This window comes from Daphnia magna, linkage group LG3, assembly GCF_020631705.1.
Source record: "Daphnia magna isolate NIES linkage group LG3, ASM2063170v1.1, whole genome shotgun sequence".
NCBI lineage: Eukaryota > Metazoa > Arthropoda > Branchiopoda > Diplostraca > Daphniidae > Daphnia > Daphnia magna.
Window position 1 is genome coordinate 11,410,573 of NC_059184.1, and position 21,428 is coordinate 11,432,000.

Sequence of the window (21,428 nt, forward strand, 5' to 3'; positions counted from 1 at the left end):
CTATTTATTTCTTGACTGAAAATCCGCTTATGACAACCTTCATCAGTGTAAATAATCTTTCTACTATGCCAAAAACATGTTTCCAAATTTCACAATAAAAAAGCTAAATGGTCAATGGTGGTGAACATTGATAATAAAATAATCTTATACGCCTATATACACAACGACAAGAGCAGGAGTTGCAGGCTGAGCTCTGTAAATTACATTTTTCTTTGATTTTTCTTTGAACGACGTCCGTGCTCGGCAGTGCGCAAGTGCGGCGGTGGCCTCCAGCAGCAGTGGCGGAAAATGTACCAACCGTCTTTCGAATAAAGTCGATACGATAGTCATCACGTGACGGAGACTCGATACGATAGTCATCACACAACGGAGAGATCCAGGTTTAGTGGCTCTACGGAAAGTTCGCTCCGCTTTGCCAAGCAGGACATCGACGTGGTAGAACAATGCATCAAAGAAGCGTTCTCTGCCTGTCGTTACGGGAAACGCATTGCTGTGCACACATCTCAAGAAGTGGATAGTGCTTTCGATTTAATCTTAATCGTGTGCCACCTGCCTTCAGACGATACTAAGCGCTGTCATGACTCAGAGGTTTTAAACTCGTGTCTTTCTTCAGCCATATTTGACGCTATATCATCTGAGATCATGAAAAGAGGTGATAAACAGTGTTTAGCTTTGATGGATGCTGGTAAATGGATCAGCAGTCTATTTACTTCCTACTTTTGTCCATGGTTCCTCCCGTCGCGGTCGGCAACACCACCCAGAACATCCACATCGGTAGATGGTAGGTCCAAGTGGTATCTTGTCCATTATTCAATAAACGGAAGAACGGGCAATCAAGCAAATAGAGTGGAGAAAAAAGCAATGTCGATCGCCTTGAAGAACCAGGAAGGAGGAAAGGACAAAGGAAAGAGGAGTAAGAGGGAAAGTTGAGCGAACAGGAAGGAGCAGGAATGAAAAGAGGAACAACCAATAAAACAGCAATAGAGTCGATGGGAGACTGTGAAAAGAAAACACATAGGAGGCGAGAAGAAATCAATAATCAATAGTCACATGCGAATACATATTCAACGGTTCAAGTAGAATCGAGAAATGACTCGAATGGTCGTTTTCTATTACATGCTGTAACACACTGCTAGGAAATGAAAGGGAAAAAAAATACCGAAGTCATTCTTCCAACCGCAAGTTCGTGAATAAAGTGTACCAATTCATCTCTTTTATCCTATACGTCTATTCCTCGCTAGCCTTTTGTCTATATTGTCAGTTAAATTTATCAGTTCCTTCCCATTGCGATAATGAGGATGCTGTCGGTAACGGACAGGGAAGACTTTCTCCTTTTCGCTTTTGATGAAGTCAAAGAGATATTGGACGTAAACTTCTACGCCCCGCAGTCCTTTCGGCTCGCTTGCTCGCCGTATTGCGTCAAGAGTTTTGCTTAATGTTGACTGCTTTGCACCACTACCGCTGATAATGAATAGCTCAAGGGAGATTCCTAGAACACGGAATAACAGTCATCTCCTTTCGGTCTACCGACGCCTTGCATATCTGTAAGGCTAATATCGGATATGATGCATGGCATACGCCAATTGAATAGCTTTTGTCGCAAAAGCAGCAAATTGAAAAAATCAATTTCAGAATAGACCTAATACTGTTCATCTAAACCTGTTTTTTTTTTTTTTTTTCAAGGATTTGAAATTCAATTTGCCAATTGTATTGTAATGGATATTTGCATGCCTTACAATGCGATATAAAAAAATGCAAGGAAAGAAGAATACATCGAAAGGAAAAGAGCTGCGAACTATGTGGCAGATTCAGGAATACAGTCTATCGGGGAACGGGAGGAGGGGGGGGGGGTTTGGACATGCAAAGTCGTTATTAGGTTGTTCTCTGCGCAACAAAGTAAACGCACGCAGAAGTAGACCAAGACCTCTCAACCGAGAATCTCGAAGCTTCATCCTCCCCTGGTAGTTGGTGATAAAGACGTTGCGTTCTCCAAAAAACCGAGCAAGTTCCCAGTTCTCCGCCGACCGAGTAAGTCGGCAGTATAGTCTCTGTCTGGAAACCGAGTAGTATCACGAGATTCGGTCCTGAATTGTTCGGTACTTTAGCCCTATCGTACAGACGGTGTAGACTCGTAAACCATCGGATAAAGGTGCGAAATACAGCCGTTACTACGCGGATTCAAATGAAGACATTTAACTAATTTGGTGATTATCAAGGGTTTTTTTGATCAAACGAGGATAATGAGGATAAGGTCTGCTAACTGTTAAAACCATTACTGGGAGTGAACCGAGAGAGGAGATCAATAAATTACTCGCTGCAAAGATCAAGGTGGGTAGCAATGTGCATGGTGTCATCAGGATATGCATGTAGGCCTACAAAGACTGAGAAAAGAAAATCAGGAATATTTGAACAGTCCTGCTGATTATTTGCCTACATCAAGAACCACTGTGTTGGTTAACAGAGAATATGGAGCATGCATGTCGTTTCGAATCCTACTTCCATTAGAAAGACTAAAAATAATACTAAAAAAATGATAATAATAATTCGCACCATCACAGACAGAGATGCGGCTATCCAATCCAAATCAACGTCGTTCCAGGACGGACGATCCTCAATATAGTGAACGAAAACTCGAAAATTTCGAAGATATTCAACTAGCAAAATACTTTTCGAGTGAATGACAAGGCCTACCCTGTTCAAGTCAATTAGCTTTAAGTGTAGGGCTACAAATAATTAGTAATTGGTGGATGACTATACGGATATTTTCCATATTAGGAAATGAGTAAATCAGAACTTTGAAAACTGGTCTGCGAGATTTTTTAGGGGGAGATTATCGTCAGCCAATGATGATGGCAATTTGATACTTGTTATCATCTTGTATTTATTACTGTAAATAGTATTTATTGTTTTCGTAATCGACCTCTAAACAGACATCAATAGGTTACAAAACGTGTGTAAACTTCGCCAGTGTATAATGGAGAAGGTGTTTGTTTTCTTGAAGTAGTAAAATCACAGCCAAACGATCCGGTCGTCAAGATGAAAGGAACGATGACGAGAGGGGACTTGACTCTGAATTGGACGCACCATGACTCTGATTTGCCTGATTTCTGCTTCCACACAATACAGCAGGAAGACGTGAGCCAAGTTTCTGATTTTCTGCTCAAATACTTCTTTCCCGAAGAGCCACTCGGCCAGTCGCTGAAACTTGACCCAAATGAGGAAGTTCGTCCGTGGCTGCCCAAAATGCTGGAACACGAGATACGTGAAGGATTATCGGTTCGAATTCTATTCGCTTCGATGTTCTTATAACAGCACGGCAATTCGTTTTTAACTTAACGATTGTGGTTAGATTGTTGTTCGACGTCGGTCTGCCAGCGGCGAAGAATCGACGAGCGAAGACGTTGGCGAAGTAGTTGCCGTTTGCCTAAATGACGTTGAGCGTACAGTAAGCGATGCAGAAGATGTGAACATCTTTTCGTTCGTCACTCGTGATTCGCAGCCAAATATGTGGAAGATCACTCGCGTACTGGATGAACTTGTGGCCGAGGCGGACCTATTCAACTGTTATCAAATCGAAGCCCTGGTCTCGTGTCAGATGCTGTGCGTCGATCCGCGTTTCGGGGGCCGCGGTCTGGCTCAAAAACTAATCCGATTGACCGAGGACTTGACGAGAACAATGGACTACTCTTTGATCATCTCGGAAGCGACAAGTGAATTCTCGGCTCGGGCTTTCCTCAAAGCTGGCTTTCATTGCCAAAAGACGCTGCCGTACGACACGTTCGCATTCGACGATGGCGAACAGCCGTTCCGCCAACTCGCGTCCACCAGCGTCCACAAGACCGCCCGACTCATGGTTAAATACATCAAGTAGTTGTAACGAAATGATTTCGTTATGGCTGCATCTTTTTATGTGTGTTACTTTTTCTGTGTCTGTTTTTTTTGGTGCTTTCATTGTAAGAATCATTTCCATTGGTTTTCTTCGCTTCCCCTCCCCCTCAACTGTTAAGAAAAAATCAATTGGCAAAGTGGTCGGGAAGGTACAGTAGCTATATGTTACGGTAAACGTGCGCTAGCAAGCCGTGAGTTCCGACTATAATGAATATTTAAAATGTTAGTATTGAAACTATCTAAACCGCTTGAGAAAAACATTCGATAGCCATATAAGAGACTTTTTTAAAATTCCTGATAGTAGAGCAATCAGCAGTCATTATCGGTCATTATATCTGTAAGCAAACTGCGCAACATAGAGCTCTTTGGAATCACCGGTCTAAGCTATTGATTGGCCATTATTTTTTCGATACCAGTGATCCAGATAAAAAAACATGTGCATCAAATACGTAAGCATGGCCCATATTATAGTATAGGCCCATATCATTCCGATTTTTCCTTTTCTGGAATTTTCTGGGTAGAAAAGACGGAATCATAGAAAAAGCTCTAATACCTGATTAAAACAGTTTGGAATTTGTGTTTTTTAAGAGCAGACGTTTTATAAGACAAAGGGATTTTTTACATTAAAATTACATAATGATGAAGTAAATCAAATATTGAAAAAATACCTACAGCATTTGTTTTCGACTGTGACGCATATGGTATTTTGGCATTTTTTCTATTTAATGGCTTTATAAAAGTAAGCGCTTTTTTGCTGTTTTTAATGGATATTTTCGTATGTTTCCATTTAATCGTATTTTATGTACGGCAGCATATCCAATACACGTAAAAATAATGATCCTTTTGTTTTACCAATTTTTTCAACGTTACCCCGGGCGTTTTCTTCTATACCTAGAGAAAAACTAGGATGGCGGATTGTTCGTTATGTTTTATAGTCAACGACGTCCACTTGAAAGGATCATTTTAGAAGTTCCTCGGGCGCTCAAAATTCAAACTGGTGCCAAAAACCTTCGTTTTTCGCGTGCTGCTCACTAAGGTAACTATAAATATTTGATTTATATTACTTTTCTGCGCGCTATAATTCAATCCGTTCCAATCACCCACAGTGAGACGTGTAATTCACAAGTCAACTAGACAACCAATTTATTGTATATTCGCTATTTTTTTTTCTTCGTCCATGGAGCATTGTTTTTCTGCTGTGTACAAGTGAAGAAGCAACTCAAGCAAAAAGCATCAATCACGACCGTCAGCAAACATCGGAATACAAGCTTCAATATAGAAGTTAGGGATAATAGAACGATCCTTTTCTCGTAGCCAGCAGAGTTTGCAATAACTAGGTGGTTGTAGACATAATCAAAATTTCTGAGTAGGGCTGTATAGTCCTAATTTGATGGTGACGTCTTTTGGTGTTCTGGTCCCTTGTCTTGGGAAGGGATGGTGATGGACGGGACTATTTGCGCTGTTGCTATTGTTTAACGAGGTTCTTTGTTGGTCATGACCGTCACCAAGATCTGGTTCGTTGTCGTTGTCTAACGAAAGGGACGACAACCCAGCCGAGGTCGTTACTTTAGGGCGGTCCTTTAGTTTCAATAACATGGCGGAATTCTGCTCCAGCAGTTCTTGAACCAAGCGCGAACGGTTAACGGTTATTGGCGGCGTTCGGGTCGTGGTCGCCATCATTGGCAGTGATGTTGCTGATTGACACGATGACGGCGTCACCCTTTGTTGCTGTTCGATGGTGGACGACGTGGCGCTTCCGCTGTTGCGACGCTGCTGTTGATGCTGTTTATTGTGCTGCCGTTGATTGGGATCTTTGGACGGATACGCTACATCAGCTGTCATGTTGCCAAACGCAGGTTGGCCGTCGGGTTTGTCAGAAGGCGTCGACGGTGCCGAAAAATAAGCCTATATACGTTATACACGTTCACGGACGTTCAAGAATACAAAATAAATACAAAATGTAATCAACTAAAACCAAACGATATAATACAAACTACAAGCGTGTTTTAAAATGATAGCCAAATATAGTGGAAAAGGAAATATTGTGGGACGGAGAAAACTGGGTGTGGCCTACTGATCCGTGCGGTGAATAAAAAAAAGGTGCGCTACATGGGGGACTCAAATCAAAAGCAAAAAAGAATTCTCTATCCCAACTCGCTGTTTTATTCAAATACTTCAACCCTAAGTAAAATCTCAACCCAATGTTTTCTTTTCTCATTAGCTGTGAATCCATTGCAAACGATTTGTGCTGAAAAGACTGTTTTCTCATTCAATATCTAGACTATCGCCGAGAGTTAAGAAGTTTTTAGAGGAAACCATGCGGCAAACATAAAATGCACAATGAAGCTGCAAGCGGTAAGATAAGAACAGAAATTCAAGGGAAATTAGAAGGGCTCGTGCTATAGCTTCAATGGGCGAATACATTCATTTTGGAGTGTTCATATGCCATTACCAATACAACGTTTTGGATTCGTTATCTATAGCAGTATAGGACCCAAGAACTTTGCTTTACGGTGGTAAATAAATTTAGAAATCTTGAACAACAGAATTCATGATAACAGATAACTTAAAAATTAGATACATTAGTCTGCTACATTTTCAGTTCATCCAAACTTGAAGTTAAAAATTATAACCTTCTTCATTTGGTCCCAATTCAGACTCAAAGTCTTCATTGCTAAAATTTGATACTATACCATCATCATGCAAGGCTTATCCGTGAATCAAAAGGTTAGGGTTATGAAATATACGTTTTTCCTGGATTCCTTTTTTTAAGATTCCATCGCGATGGCGTAGCGTTTCTAAAATGCCTGACACATTTGAACTTTCCTTAACAAATAGTTGTTTTAACCACCACTCATAAACCTACCCGCGCACTGTAGCGATAGTTTCACTATATGATTACTGTATCAGATATATGGAAGGAAGGTATAGTCTACCGTACCCAAATTGCGAACCTTGTTCTTTGTTCCAACTCTATGTTATAACGACCAAAAATATATGACTTTGCGATAGCGCTTGCAGACGTCTAAGGTCACATGTACGCGCATATTATTCCGTACACAGTTCAAAAGAGTACAGAGAAAAGCAAAAACAAGCACAACGACAAGTTATTAACAAGACGACGTTTCAGAAAATAGGATGACTGTTTAGGGTAGATCGGTTGACAGTGGTTCGAAAAGAACAACAGCGAAAGACAATCCGGCTGACGAACAAGCAGTCAGTGACAAGAAGCAAGGACATATATATAATAATATCAATAAGAAAACCGGCGCTTCCTTCAGTCCTAATTACACCGTCTTATATCGTCGGAAGTCGAATGAGTGGGGGAAAAAAGAGAAACAAAAAAACTTGAAAAACATTTTAAACCGTTTTGAATTGCACAAACAGGGGAAACTAAATAAAACAAAAAAAACAAGGGTACGCGAAGAGAACTAAAAATGAAAATCTTTGATAAACATTAGATAAAGGGTACGCTTATTGGCGAGTTGCCTCCCGTTCAAAATATAGTTTGATTTGCGCACTAACAAACTAGCTGATACCATATATATAAGACCATTTAAAAATTTCCCGCCAGCAGTCCAAAATCTTAAATAAATAGATTTGTCGAATAGGCCCTAAAAATAGATTTTCACGTCGCCACAAAGAGCCGCGAGGACTGCTTTGAAAATTAAGGGTTCTCTCTAAATATTCGCTCTAGATGTATCCTGCTTTCTACCTTTAAACCTAACATATAGACACATTTTTCTTCCATTTTTCATGGTGAACACGATTTGATATATTAGGCCAATATCATTTTTCTTCGTGGCAGTTCCGAAAACTCGTACGGAAAGGGCATATTCAAAAAGCATAACCATCGTGTTCCAGTGCAAAAGGCCTAACCTGGAAAATCAGAATTTTTAAATGTCAACGTCTTACACCGTGACAAGGATTATCAAATTGCTTTAAAGAAACACGCGAACGCTTCATCAGTTTGCCCATTGAAAACGAATAGATCAGAGTGTGCAATAGCAGAGTGAACTGTGAACTGGGTGCGACAATCAAACAGCAGAAAGTCTGTGCGTTTGACACGCTGGCAAAGGCAAGAAGCTGACCTTATATTCAATCCCTTTTAGCCTCAAGTCGAATGGTAAAATATTTCGTACCTTGTCATCGTTGCTGTTCGTTCCCAGTGCCGGAGGAATCCGCGGAGGCGGCAGTCTTAATTTTGGCCCTTGCTGCGAAGGATTGGACGAAGTTGAAGGCGACGACGATACCGAAGGCCTACGAGCTAGCAAAGGCTTCCTACCCGCTAACAAGTGGTTGACAGGGTTGGTGCTAGACGAGGCGGAAGAAGACGAAAAAACGGTAGTGCCGTCTGAGGAACCACGCCGGGCGCTGCTGGACGCACCGGACGCCACTGTCCAGAACATGACGTGCGCTTGTTTTTGCCTCTCGCGAAGTTTGGCGTATTGTTTTCTCAAGGCAGCTATGTCCAGTTGGAGCTTCTCTTTCTCGTTGCTGGACGAGCCTATAGGTGAGGCTGATGAAGATGTGTGCTTTAGATTGTTCGATTTCCGGAATGTAATGTCTGTGATGCGTCGGCCAGTGTGACGGAAAAGGGAAGATGAAGTCATCAGACCGCCGAAAACGGTGGCCACGGCGTTCATGGCTTTCGTTTTTTCCTCGTCTTCGTCCTCTTCCGCTTCCATATCCGGATCGTCGTCACTGTAAAACAAACGAACGCGACCACTTCCACCGCTCCATGGCGTGATGTTGTATCTGGAAACGAGAGACGGAATTGTTTAGAATAACGCAGTAACTTTAGCGATGAATAATATACGACACGTACCGGTATTTATCGCGGAGTTCATTCAGTCCGGGAAAAGGGAAAGGTGCCATGCTGACGATTGTCTGCAAACATTCAAACGAGAGATGATGACGTATTTTGCATAAACTCGTTGCTTATAGTTTTTGCGATTTAATATTCAAATGTTATTAAAAATATTAAAGCAGTTCGTGGTTTATAAGGAAAATCAAACCTGGACCAGGTGGTTAGGCTCCATCAATCCGAATTCGAGCATCTCACGAGCCAAAACAGCCATGATTGAATAGAAATCATCGCACGTCCTCACCGTCAGAATGCGCCTATACAATTCAAGAAATCAATCAAAACATTAACAATTCAAATTGGAATTTACAGAAGGTAGAGCAACAAAATAGACAGAAAACTCACTCTGCAAGTGTTTGCCAGATGGCTAGAGCGGTGCGCAGGAGGATATCGTTGCCTTCGAGAAAGATAAGATCCCATACACGAAGGACAGCAGCCTTTGGTAGGCAAGTGGCGAAAAGGGTGAGAAACCACTGCATCGTGAAGACGTTGGTTAGTGGCGGCTCAATGCAGTACGATGACGATGAACCGGTGCTCGACTCGGATTGTTGGAGCATTTCGAAATGGCGCGACAGGGCAGGAAGCCGCTGGCGCAGAAGATCTCGGAACACAGCCATATCGATGGACAAGCCACGTAGGTTGTTAGCAAAGTAGCCTGTCGGAAGTACACCTTCGATCAAATAGATCATCACCTATAGTTTTGAAAAAAAAAAAAAAAAAAGGTCATTGACGCGAGGGATGTGTTGAATAGTTTGTGGAAGAAACATGAATCATAAATCATGATTGCCAATCAGAAAAGTGAACTTCAAAGTCGTTCTGATTTATGGTTGCTAGGCATAAAGGCTTAACATTCAGCAGAAAGGTCGCCGTTGAGTTTCTTCTTACCGAAAATCCGTCGGGAATAATAAATGGTATAACCTCTGCATACACGTATAATCCCATTGTTTCTGTTGTTTTCCTCTTTCAAGTTGTTAACACCCTGCGTGGTAAAGCTCTCCTGTTCGTGCCAAGTCCTCTCAATATTTATGCAGAAACACGAACCGTAAATATGTGTTTAGATCTTTGCTTTACGACAGATTTTTTTTGCCACTCTTGTTCTATCTTAAGTGTATATAGCGGTAAACACGATCTTCCCAGTTTGCGCTCTTCTTACTTTCAAATGCTAATACACGTATGACTAGAAAATCTATCGCATTACGAGACAAACCGTATTGAAGAGGTATAATGAATGCATTGAACTGCTTACGTACTTTAAGGCTTTCGACTTCGGAACGGTTCATAACTTCAAGCAACAGGGCGGCCAGAACATTAAGCCCTTGACAGTAGCCAACTTCTTTGTTCCAACGGGCGTAGGCCAGTAATACCCGCTTGAGTAGCGCCTGTAAATAATGAATACCCATCATGTGTGTATAATAAGATTTTATACATTTTCTCAATTTCAGAATGATTCGCGGGAGAATTTTTTAAGGGTTTCTTTCAGTATAGCTACCTGATTAGGTAAGGCATCTTCTCCGCAGAATAGACTACATCCCGTCCGATGGAGATCCTGCATAAAATCAAACCGATTAATTATTACAGCCAATTTAAAACAACGTTGTAGGATTAGTTTTTCGTGGAAATCTTCAATTATTTCAGGGTGTAATATTGAATACGCCATTGCTGGCAAGAACATCTTCGCGCTTTAAAAATCCAGTCTCTTTACCCGAACTATTTGAGCGCCGAGATCCTCGTCATCTGGGTTGATCCGATCATTGAAACAATTTCGTTCGACGTCCGACCAATCAACTCCAATCCGTAAAAGATGTTGTTCAGCCAGCGCCAGCCACAGCTGATCGTGACAATGTCGACATAAAAGAAGCCGGACGTGACCAGATTATTTTGTTTAAAAGAAGAGAGAGAAAAAAGAAAAGCAAGTTTAATAGTCAATTGTTGAGATTGACCGAGGAAAAATAAAGAAATAAAAGAAAGTAAATAATGGCTTTTCACAACCGTATATGAATGCCATCATTTTATCATGCAATATATATCATAGGCGTATCTGAGTATTATTGCAATTCAGAAACCCCATAGTTTAACTTTTCGCATGTATTAATTTGTTGATACACTTTTACTCCCTCTTGTGCAATAAACGAAATGCGGAAATGCAGACCTATAAAACTATAGCTTTTACCCTGCAATATAACTGTACATTGAGAAGAAGATACGTCTTCCGTTAAACCATCATGCCTGTAAGGAAGGAAGCAACTTTTGGCGATGCCCTCCTCTTCCCAACGCAATCCTATCGATAAAAGCATCGACTGCTGCAATTGCAATGAACTAGTTACGCATTTTGCAGTGAGTCGCAGTTAAAACAACTTTACTTTTGGCTGCTACTCTTCGCCGTTACCGGTATAGATCTGGTATAAGAATCAACCTATTCTCTTTCCTCCATTCAGTTTTCCTCTTCCTTGTGCGGCTTTTTGATAACTATACTGTATAGTTCACTTTTGTTGTACATTATGCAAAGCTCAGTTATTGAAATCGCTATATGGAGAGTCCAGTTGCGAGGTATCGTATTGGCAAACAACCCAATCCAATAGATTTTTTTTTCCTTTTTCCCACAGTTTTATACATCTGCAAATGTTATGGAAATCAGATCTGTTTGACGATATCCTCATCAATAAATGAATAAATTTTATTCAGTAAACTTGTGTTTACTTTGATTCTTATTTCTGGCTTATAGTTTCGCATAAGAAATACAAAAGCAAACACAAATGCCAAGTATGTATAATTGTATACAGCTTTCGGCTTTCAGCGACGAAAAGGAAAAAAAGGGGACCAACTGGTTATACGTATATAGGCTTACTATAGGCCTAGCATACCGACACGAACATTCCTGTTCACCCGACGGAAAACCTATCGATAAGTACGTATTTACGAAAAATACCATGAAATCCGAGCATTCCTTAAAAAAAAAAATTGAAAATAGTGAGACATTCTCATTAAACATGACGAGGAGCCTGCAAGACATATAACCGATTTCTTTCGACAATTTCATTCTTTTCGAAAAAGCTACGCTAAATAACGAAATTTGGCTTCAGCTGCTTTAATTGCTAAATTATAGCAGAGAATGTGTACATAGTTTGGTGTAACGTAACGTGATGTACGTGAACAGAGATAAAGTCGGGTAAAATAAAACAATAATAAAAGAAAACATTTTTCTTCTTTGCATTTAGCCAATGGGACAACATTACCTTGCGACGAAACTCAGGTGGAACACCTCCCGGAAGCCGAGCGACCATCCGCATAGCGTCGTGCCATTGCTGAAACCCGGACGACTCGGACAGCTGGTGTTGGGCTGGTTTCTGTTGTGGCGAGCTGGAACAAGGCGATTGAAGAGAGGAAGTCGAGGAACCGATGCTGTTCGCTGGTGGATCAATGCTGAATCGCATTTTGGTATCTTGACCTAATCGAAAATAAACAACTCGCGTGTAAATTATTACACGGATAAATCACGGACGAGACATTAGTCAAAAGCCAATCGAAGTCGAACCACTATATGTCGAAAATGCTAATCATTAGACTATTGACATGTTATAGCAGAGCTCAAATTCCACTTTTCCGATACACCTTTTTGGTTCAGCACAAAAGAATTTCCCAACGATGAAATTGTTGTTGGCTTTAATAATATTGAACTACAGTTGCATGTGCATTGCTAAACTGGAACTGACAGGGGAACATGGCGAACGCCAATATCCTGTTGCAAGCTTCTTGGTATATTTTCATAACAACATGAGACACAACAACACGCATACTTTGTGCTTACTGCATTATGCAGGAGTGGCATAATGAAGTCAGCCGACCGGCCTCCTGGCGCGGGAAGTCGGTTCCCGTTATGGTTTGAAAAACAACATTATTTTCTTCCTTTCTCTCAATTTGAATGAAATAAAATGTTTGTTTACACTTTATCAAAATGGATGCCTCGGTTGCTGTTCTAGTTGAAACGTTTTAGCGATGCCAAGTTAATAAAAAAAAACCCTGATGCGTTGGCCTAATCTAAAACCCATTCAGTTATTTCCGATTATAAAATAAGGTTCCGCTGTGCTCGTATTATTCAACCGGACGTATAAGTTTGGCGACTGGTATAAATGAAACCTAATCACCCGTTCTTTATTGAGGTGGATCAGTATCAGTTTCACTTATTGGTTTTGGGTTCTTATTGCGCCGTGAGCTATACATTTCCGGTTACCTTTCGTTGCTCCAACTCTTCTTTTTTTTTGTTTAAATTCCCCCCTGTTTTTTTTTTTGGTTTTTTTCGTGGTATCCGGTTCTTCTTTTGTTATCCTCTGACGCAGCAAAAAAACAAACTTTAGTTGGCACCCATTTTCGTTGAGGATTACGATCCTTGACGAACGTTATGTGATGCAGTCCTCGGGGCTTGCGAGCAATGCGATGAGACGGGATGAAGTAGTTAGAAACCACCAGGAAAAAAGAAAATTGATGATTAGTTTTAACAGTTTTCTGCCCAGCCCAAAGCAACGCTACATTTGCCCTGTCGTCGTACATCATCATCCCATACGTTGGACTATGATGGATAGATTCCCATAAGCAACCACGCATTCGTCGTGGATGTAGCAAAACAAAAGTCCTTTTATTGAAAATTCCGATAAAATTCCGGCGTTGTTTTGTCGATTTAACCCTCCCCCATTTCCTACTTGATTTTTGCTTTTGTTTTTTTTAATTTCTTTCTTTCCTAACCGTAGATTATTGTACTAAAACCTTCGCACGGCGTCATCCAACTCGAATGACAGATAATTTAATGAGAAAAGATAATCTTGTTAGGGAGCGCGATTCCTGCGCGATTGTCGTGTACAGAACCAATTTCCGCTGTTGACGTGTCGAAGCGCATAAAAACAGGGAGGAGGAGAGAGAATGGATAATAACGAAGCGAATGGGTGACGAAATAACGAAACAGTAAAGAGGAGCAGAAAAGAACATAAGACGAGTGACCTTTCATGCAAAAAAGAAAAACAAAAACAAAACAAAACAGCACAAAGGTGAAAGTCGATAATGCGCCAGCAGTTCCAAATGGAGCTGAACGCGACAAAGAAGCCAAACTGCGTTTGATTTCTTACAGCATTTCAAATTCTTTTGAGAAGGACAGATAATTACATCCTCTTGATTATGATCTAACTCGCGATGCTTTGATTTTTTAAATTACGGGTCCAGCTCTACTTTTTTTTTTTATCACAGAAATCTACAGCACGTTCGATTCTTACAGTATTATTAGCTATATTTCAAGCAAAACACATTCAAGCACGCTTGTGCCATAACTGCCAATACACGTGCATTGAGCAACACGTGTTTCTCGTGTCGCCATTTGATTAGGCCAAACGTCAAAATCGTTTTTCGATTTGACTTCGTGTACAATTATTGCACATGAATCAGTTGCGTCGATAGACTTTTATTCCCCAGTCGTGACTTTGATTCACGCGGATCGATACTTACGGAATTAATTGCGGCATTTTTCAAAGCAGGCAGTTAGAAGAAGAGACGAATGTAAATGAAGAGGAATGACTCAATTTCCCCGTCTTTCGACGGCCAACCGCGCTTCCTTTACCCTCCTTTTCCGGAACGGAAAGAGATAAAGTCCTCAGTGGGAGATTTGAAAGAGGCATTTTTACGACATGTGCCGGCGACAGGTATTTCATTGGTGTACATGACATCTAAATAAACGACCGCCTGCTAGAAGCTCATCTACTTCATCTTTTCCAAGAGCTGTTGATGCAACGTGCGTGAGCGACCGACATCGACGTTTCCACACTTAGCATTTCCCGATGATTGCGAGTGCAAAAGTGTGAAGTATCAGGGAAATTTATGGCCAAACAAAAGTAAAGGAAGAAGATATGGGCTCCACGTCGGGGTACGTGTCACCAATGTTTATGGAACGAAGAAAGGAGGGAGAGGGAGAAGAAAAAAAAAAATTTGAGATGAGTCACGGAGACTAAATTCTGGCAGAGAAACGTCTACAAGCAGGAAAATTTAAAAAAACAAAATATCCAGAATTAAACCTTTGGTCGACGGTACACGGCGAAGCGAATTGAAGAATTCGTTCATCAGGAATCAGCGGCCAAAAGAAAAGAGATCACCAAATGTTGGTAGCCGCACAAAAATCAGCCGTAAACAAAAAGGTATACCACTCCAGCTTCGTGAAACACACTTTGTTATGCTGCTGGCAAAAAAAAACAAACAAACATCGAACCAAAGCAAGAGAATAAAACACGCTAGTCGACGATAATTGAACACGCACTTTAGCGATCCGTCATACAGAAACTGTATCGGCGTAAGACCGATGGCAGTGAGTGTCTTGGTTTGTTTTTTTGTTTTTCTTTTTTGTGGGGGAGGGTAGGGGGGACTTTTAGTTGTTTATGTATACTCGATTAAAATATGGACGGACGCAGGGAGTTTCCAAAAAAAAAACCCTACCGCGATGGAGAGGAGCCGTGTACTGGCTCGTCGTTGGGCATTTACAAAAGGCTGAAGATATTAGGCACCGCACGAGCGATACGATCATTGTGTGTGTGTGTATGCGCCGGTTGTGGGCGGACGAACGAAACGAGCCTTTTCCCTATACACGCGTTTTGGCAAACACAGCGCACGCGCACTGAAACGTCCCAATCGATCCACACACACGCAGAGGAGCCTTCCCCACTTGACTGTTTTTCCGCCATATAGATCCAGCATCCTTGTCCGCCCACCATTTCGTCTCATCGATGGGCTACGCTTATAACTCACGCACATGCTATTCTCTAAAGCGTCATATAAAATCTTTGCCTTCGAACGAACGGTCATTTTTTGTTTCCTTTTTTTTCTGCTCTTTTTTCTTTCTTTACTTACCTTTTATACGTGAATTTTCGATGGCGTCCTATTATTATTTTTGTTTCCCAATCCCCTATAGTTACGAAACATGCACTTGTATAAGTATGTCCTTCTAAGCATACGCCCTTTGTCTTAATAGAGTTTTATCGGCTGCCATTTAACATGAGAACAAATCAGATCAGCCGGTTCTTTGTTGCTGCCGCTGTGACGTAAAGGTTCTGCTTAAATGACCTGTCCACGATCGTTCACCCACGCAATTGTAAAGATGGTAGCACTCCTTTAATAATGCATTAGGCCCACGCCATTTTTTGTCCCATCGATTGCCTTCTCTACGTCAGGTTTTATGTATTTATTGTTCGTTTATGATGTACTGGTTTTTCTATCAATCGGTTCGTCTTCGCTTTCTATCCACAGCTGATGGCTGTTTCTTTTTTGTGCACGGTGAAGGGCTTTTTGTCGCTAACGTGAAGGTAAGAATGGCTTTTTACGATTTGTAATAATACTTAGTACATTTAAAGATAGAGGCCATGTATAGAGATTATGCTAGAATACTATAGGACATAATCGCTGTGAACAGAAAGAAACCTTATCTTCCCCGTGCTCGATGGTGCTCCATATTCGATTTCTTCTGACCATCCTTTTTTCTTTTCTTACGCCTTCGGTCTTTTTTTTTTTTTTCTTGCCTCTTGTTAATCTTTTTCTTCTGGCTGTTTCTTTCTTCCCTCCTTTATTTTCCTGCTTCCTCTCTTTTCTTGCCATTTTGACATGAATTTATTGTCGAGAATTGAAGAGAGGCCACATATATAGGATGGCGTGTATAGCTTCGGAAGAAAGCGAAGCTCTATAAATCTGCATATCGAACGAGCGATCTTGAAGGGCTTACCGATTCCAGTTTTAGCCTAAATCTTTGACTTTATTTTCTTTTTTCTTTTCTTATGATGCAAATGTTGATTGCACATTAGCATTGTTTTTGCTGCTTGTTATGTCACCAGTAATTGGTTGCCTATAGACAAGATGTGCAATGGCTGTATTGATGCCAGCATTATTTTTTTTTTTGTTCGCCTTTTTTTTTAAGGGGAAAGGAGGAGAATTGTTTTCTTTCGGATGGCATTTTTCTTTTCTTCGTTAAGCCAAGAAAATGTGCAGATGAACGCTCTTCAGTGCCTCGACGCATTAGCCGCTTAATTGCGTTTCTTATAATCGGAAACGAGTTGTGAAGCACCAAACGAGCTGTTTATGCAGTGCATTAAGAGTGACTCACAACATCATTTTTCATTAGCACTTTTAAATATCATTTCTCCTTTTTGTTTTGAGCCACAATGAAGGTCTAGCACGATGTGCCACGCAATTGTTAAAACTTGTTTTTTTCTCTATCCCACTTTTACGCAACAAACAAAACACCGGAATTTCATACCTAACCCCATAATGCATCTCTTTTATATTTATATACTTATATATAAATAACGTTAAATATTCATTGACAGTGGCTTACTTCTCTTTGGTGAGGCGGCTTGGAGAATGGCCGTGATGACATCGCAGTGACGTTCACGCTCTAGGGCTAGGCGGTCGCGCTTGGTCAGCTGTTGAATCAGTGACGTCGTTACACGCGAAAGAGCTTCACGTAAATGATCGCGCACCACCACCAACTCTGAGGTATCTGTAAATGTATAACATTAAACTTCAGCGACGATGGTAAAAAAAAAAAAAAAGATACGGATTCGATTTTTTAAAATCATTTGCCAATAAAGAATTCTTGAAATGAAATAGTTAACCGGCAGTGAATAAAAAAGAATAGTTTGAACAGTGGTCGTGTTTTAAAAACATATTACGAGATTAATGTGGTACGAAACGGGTAACACCAGTAATGAAAGTGCGAAAAATAAAGTGTCGGAATGCGCATGACTTATTCGAACAATTACGGTCGTCTTTCGTCATTACAAACGAGATATCAATAGTTCTCTAGTATCTAGGCTACATGCATTGCCCATCTACTTCGTTTCGAAGGAATCGTTTACTCACAAATTGGAATCGATATATGCAAAAGTATTTTTCTTCTGAGACGTCTAGAAGAATAATCATTCATACAGTCGTCGCTTTGGGCAAATGCGTTCTTTCCAATTATGTTGGTTGAATTCTATTAGTTTTCGCGCAATTTCCTACCTCTTTATTTTCTTTCTTTTTTTTTCCTCTCTTTTTCTTTTTTCTTTCTTCTCAAGACCCGCTGTTTTGCTATACATATAAATACGAGGGGAAATTGATTCTTGCTGCCCAGGCGTATATGATGTACATCAGCGAGCGCCTGTATTTCAGTCACGGGCCTACCGAAGCGCCGCATTCGATGTACGTGTTTCCCTAATCTAAACGAATCGGGATCCTGGTCTTGTATGGACAGTGTCGTGGTAAAGGTCATCATGTCTGTTGGTTGTGATTTTAATTAGAAACGTAAAGAAACGCAATAGATTAGAGAAAGCAAATACAAGATGGAACACGAATTTCGGGAATCGCGTGTATGTGGCAAGCATCAGGCATGCCGTACACGAAAGGTAAACTAACAAGAAGATAGCTATATATAGGACATTGGCTCGATTTCTTTGCGAAACTGAAGCGCTGTTTCCACTTTTAATGGGCGCAAGTGTTTGTCTCAGGCAATTTCGTCATCTCCTGAAAGTTCTTATTCGCTATCGGTTGAAACTTGCGACGATATTCCATGAGGAAAGAACGAATCAATATCGGCCTCTTTGCCTTTTCGACTTTGTCCCTCCCTCCCTCTCTCTCTCTCTCTCTCTCTCCGTCTGGTTGTGTTGTGTAATCTGATAAAACGTTGTTTGTGACTTAAATGTCAGGGCTGCCAGCTTCTCGTAAAGAAGAAAAAATAAAAATAGCTAGAAATAATAAAAATAAAAAAAATTGGTTTATTTAAAAGGCGACAACATGGCGAAAGCTGTTGTGTATATATTGGAAAATTCCCATCTAGCGTTCACCTATTAAGTGGGTAGAGAAAAGAGAAAGCGGCGTATAAAGCGCGTGGGAAGGAAACGCAATTTCGTGCTAACTTGGCATAAGTGTGGGCTCCCCGCGATCTGGGCATAGCGTAAATGAAGACATAGTGCGCAAGGAGGACACTTTCGCAGTTGAGCACAAATATTCAATTAGTTACTGAACAAAGTACTTGTTTAACATACTGGTAGGCGAAAATAAGCAGCATTTTATAGGCTTAAAGTACTAGTAATGTTTTTGATTCTAGAGATAATTAGGAATTGAAATCACTACTTATGAAACCAGCTTATATAGGTTTTACACCTATATCGTTGAATCTTATCTAATGCATTTCTCGGGAAAATGGTAAAAGGCGAATAAGTTTTTTTCTCTTGTTGGTCCATTTTTTTTTTTTTTTAAATGAATGTACTTAAACATTTTTCCCGTACAGGAAAAGGGTGCCCTTTGGCCTAGACTACGGGAAGTATTTTGCTGACGCAAGTCAAAAAATAAAACAAAATAAAGGAAGTCACTCGCGTTTCAGCCTTCAGGCCTTTGTCCTTCGTAATTACATATCCTACTTTTTGCCAGAAAGTCTAAAGATAACGTTGACTGGTAATTTGAGCCTTGGCCGAAAATTGTTATCGCGTGTCAACCAAATTGATTTTGGAATTTAGTTTTGGGCCAGCCTGGATTTTTATTTGGTGCTCGCTGAACAACCGATGCAATTCAAGGATTCTAAAACGAACTTTTGCATCGTACACGAACGCATTATGCACTATATCCTGTGATAATGCATCGTAATTCATGTATAGGCGTGTGTGTATATAGCCAACGCGAGTTGGGATTGGAAACTTATGGTTATAGCCAAAATCAACGCGAAAAAAAAATGAATAAACTTTTCTCAGTTGACAAGAATCAACAAAAAAAAGGCCAAATAAATGGAAAAGTTGCACCCACGTTGCTTCGGATAGGAGTTCTAAAGGAGTCCAATGGGTGCCACCCACTAGTACATATATCTATTATCAATACGCGGTGGGAGGGGAGCTACGGTTGGCCGATGAAATGCGTCATGGTCGATACCCTTGGATTAGGTTATAGGTATACATGGCAACAAGAAGAGAAACATGATTCGAGTTACCACCTTTCTTTTTGAGGGGCTCGGCACACTTGGATGAGAAACGCGAGCCTTGTATCACTTCGCCTATTCCATTGTTGGTCGACTCGCTGTTGGACACGTCTTCGCTACTGGAAAAGGCTTCGTCGTCATCCCCGCTGTATTTTCTGCTCGGCTGACGATAGATTTCATGTAGCAGATCGTCCACCAACATGCTGGAAGATTTACGACGTCGTTCCAGCAGGCGGACGGGTTGCGCAGACGGCATAGTTTCTACCGTTCTCGGTGTCTCCGACAGAAAGGCGGACAGTCTCAACAATTGACCAGGATCTAGCGTATTAAACGCGTCGTCCAACTCGACCAGATTTGGAATTCCCGTCACTCCCGTCACTCCACTCACACCTGATTCTCCATGGGCCGGCGACGACGTCATTGCCCGGCTATTTTTGTTGCTGTTGTTCGCCGAAATGGTCGTTGCCGAGTTGCTGGTCTGCATTGGTGTCGCCACCCACTTGAACGGATCGACAAATCGACCTCTGTCGAGATACGCTGGCCGTATGTCGAACGAATCGAAGCTCCTTGCGTCTCCGTCAGTGGCCATTTGCAATTTATGGCTTCGGTAGGATAAATCGGGTAGTTTTTTCAAGGTGGAATACATCATGGCCGCGGAGCGCTAACACACACACACACATACACACCCTACGTCATGCACCTGGCGAGTATGGTCCAAATCGACAGCTGGTGCGTCAACTGGCACCAGTTGAAACAGTTTTAAATACACAAACGCTCGTCCTCGTTAATACTTACTGACGTACACCTACGAAGTTTTACGTTAAAAAAAAAGAAAATGTGGCACTAGAATTTTGTCAAGGTGATTTTGAAAAGAAAAAAGAAAAAAGGAAAAAAGAAAGAAACGCGTCAGAAAGAATTGCACGCGGCGCACGGACACGTTGGCCGACGTTCGGCGTGTAACGTCAAGTTTGCAGGAATGGAAATACGGAGTAGGTCACTTTAGGCTCGCTTTGCGATACAACTAGAGAACGGTCTGATGCACTGAATGCTTGCGCTACGTTGACGATGCGGTTCGCTTATCTCACTTTTGGAGTTTTGTTGATACGTGCGGTGCGCCGACGACTGATTAAGGGGAGGAACTAAAACTAGTTCCTAGCGGGCGGAAAGTTTCCCCTTATTTGCCCTTCTTTCTACCCTGACACACGCTAAGATATACAGTGGCAAAGCAGAGAAATGACAGTTGAAGAGGTTGGAGCAGGTGGATGTCGCTTCAGCTGCCATCACGCACAGTAGAATGTCCTTTGTATGGGGCTTTTCCTGTTATCTATCAATCGCATTGTTGGCTTTATAACTGAGCCACACCACTTTTGGACTGAAATCAGATGGTGTTTGTATCAAACTGTGCGTACAGTACATATTGATGTGGGTGACGGTTGCCATGGAAACGAGCTGAAATACAGCGCTATAAGCTCCATGACAACGGACTGGCACCTCCTAAGTTGTTGAATCGCTACGCCAATTTGAAGAGAAATTTGAAAAGAATGCAGGCAACGAAATCGGACACTGGTCATCTCTTGCCTAACCGTTTCACAACCACGCAGACATCGGATATTAAGACACATCTGTCAGGTGGGAAAACTGTCACGAACGAGCCGTTGCGCTACTCGACTACCGCTGGAGAATACGGACGACACTTATCGCTGATAAAGA

The 21,428-nt window shown here is 41.3% G+C and overlaps 2 protein-coding genes across 7 annotated transcripts; one reads left to right on the forward strand and one right to left on the reverse strand.

Moving 5' to 3' along the window:
- Nucleotides 1–328: 328 nt before the first annotated feature.
- LOC116919387 lies at nucleotides 329–4,726 on the forward strand. 4 transcript variants are annotated; one of them, XM_045171508.1, is made up of 4 exons: nucleotides 1,925–2,149; nucleotides 2,217–2,328; nucleotides 3,002–3,276; nucleotides 3,350–4,726. In XM_045171508.1, exons 3-4 carry the CDS (start codon nucleotides 3,037–3,039, stop codon nucleotides 3,869–3,871), a joined length of 762 nt encoding a protein of 253 aa, XP_045027443.1. In that variant the 5' UTR covers nucleotides 1,925–2,149; nucleotides 2,217–2,328; nucleotides 3,002–3,036; the 3' UTR covers nucleotides 3,872–4,726. The 4 variants fall into 4 exon arrangements, with proteins under 4 accessions (XP_032781249.1, XP_032781250.1, XP_045027443.1 ...); XM_032925360.2 differs by having other exon boundaries at nucleotides 1,927–2,149; nucleotides 3,005–3,276; XM_032925358.2 differs by lacking the exons at nucleotides 1,925–2,149; nucleotides 2,217–2,328 and adding an exon at nucleotides 329–781.
- Nucleotides 4,727–5,014: 288 nt separating this feature from the next.
- LOC116919384 (TBC1 domain family member 30) lies at nucleotides 5,015–21,212 on the reverse strand. 3 transcript variants are annotated; one of them, XM_032925350.2, is made up of 11 exons: nucleotides 19,734–21,201; nucleotides 17,106–17,270; nucleotides 11,989–12,200; nucleotides 10,458–10,583; nucleotides 10,245–10,301; nucleotides 10,006–10,134; nucleotides 9,101–9,447; nucleotides 8,907–9,012; nucleotides 8,717–8,778; nucleotides 8,031–8,646; nucleotides 5,015–5,793 (listed from the first exon to the last, which is right to left on the reverse strand). In XM_032925350.2, the coding sequence occupies exons 1-11, from the start codon at nucleotides 20,365–20,367 to the stop codon at nucleotides 5,242–5,244; spliced, it is 3,006 nt and encodes a 1,001-aa protein (XP_032781241.1). In that variant the 5' UTR covers nucleotides 20,368–21,201; the 3' UTR covers nucleotides 5,015–5,241. The 3 variants fall into 3 exon arrangements, with proteins under 3 accessions (XP_032781241.1, XP_032781244.1, XP_032781243.1); XM_032925352.2 differs by lacking the exon at nucleotides 5,015–5,793 and adding an exon at nucleotides 6,920–7,767 and having other exon boundaries at nucleotides 19,734–21,212; XM_032925353.2 differs by lacking the exons at nucleotides 17,106–17,270; nucleotides 19,734–21,201 and adding an exon at nucleotides 14,806–17,022.
- Between the last annotated feature and the right edge of the window lie 216 nt (nucleotides 21,213–21,428).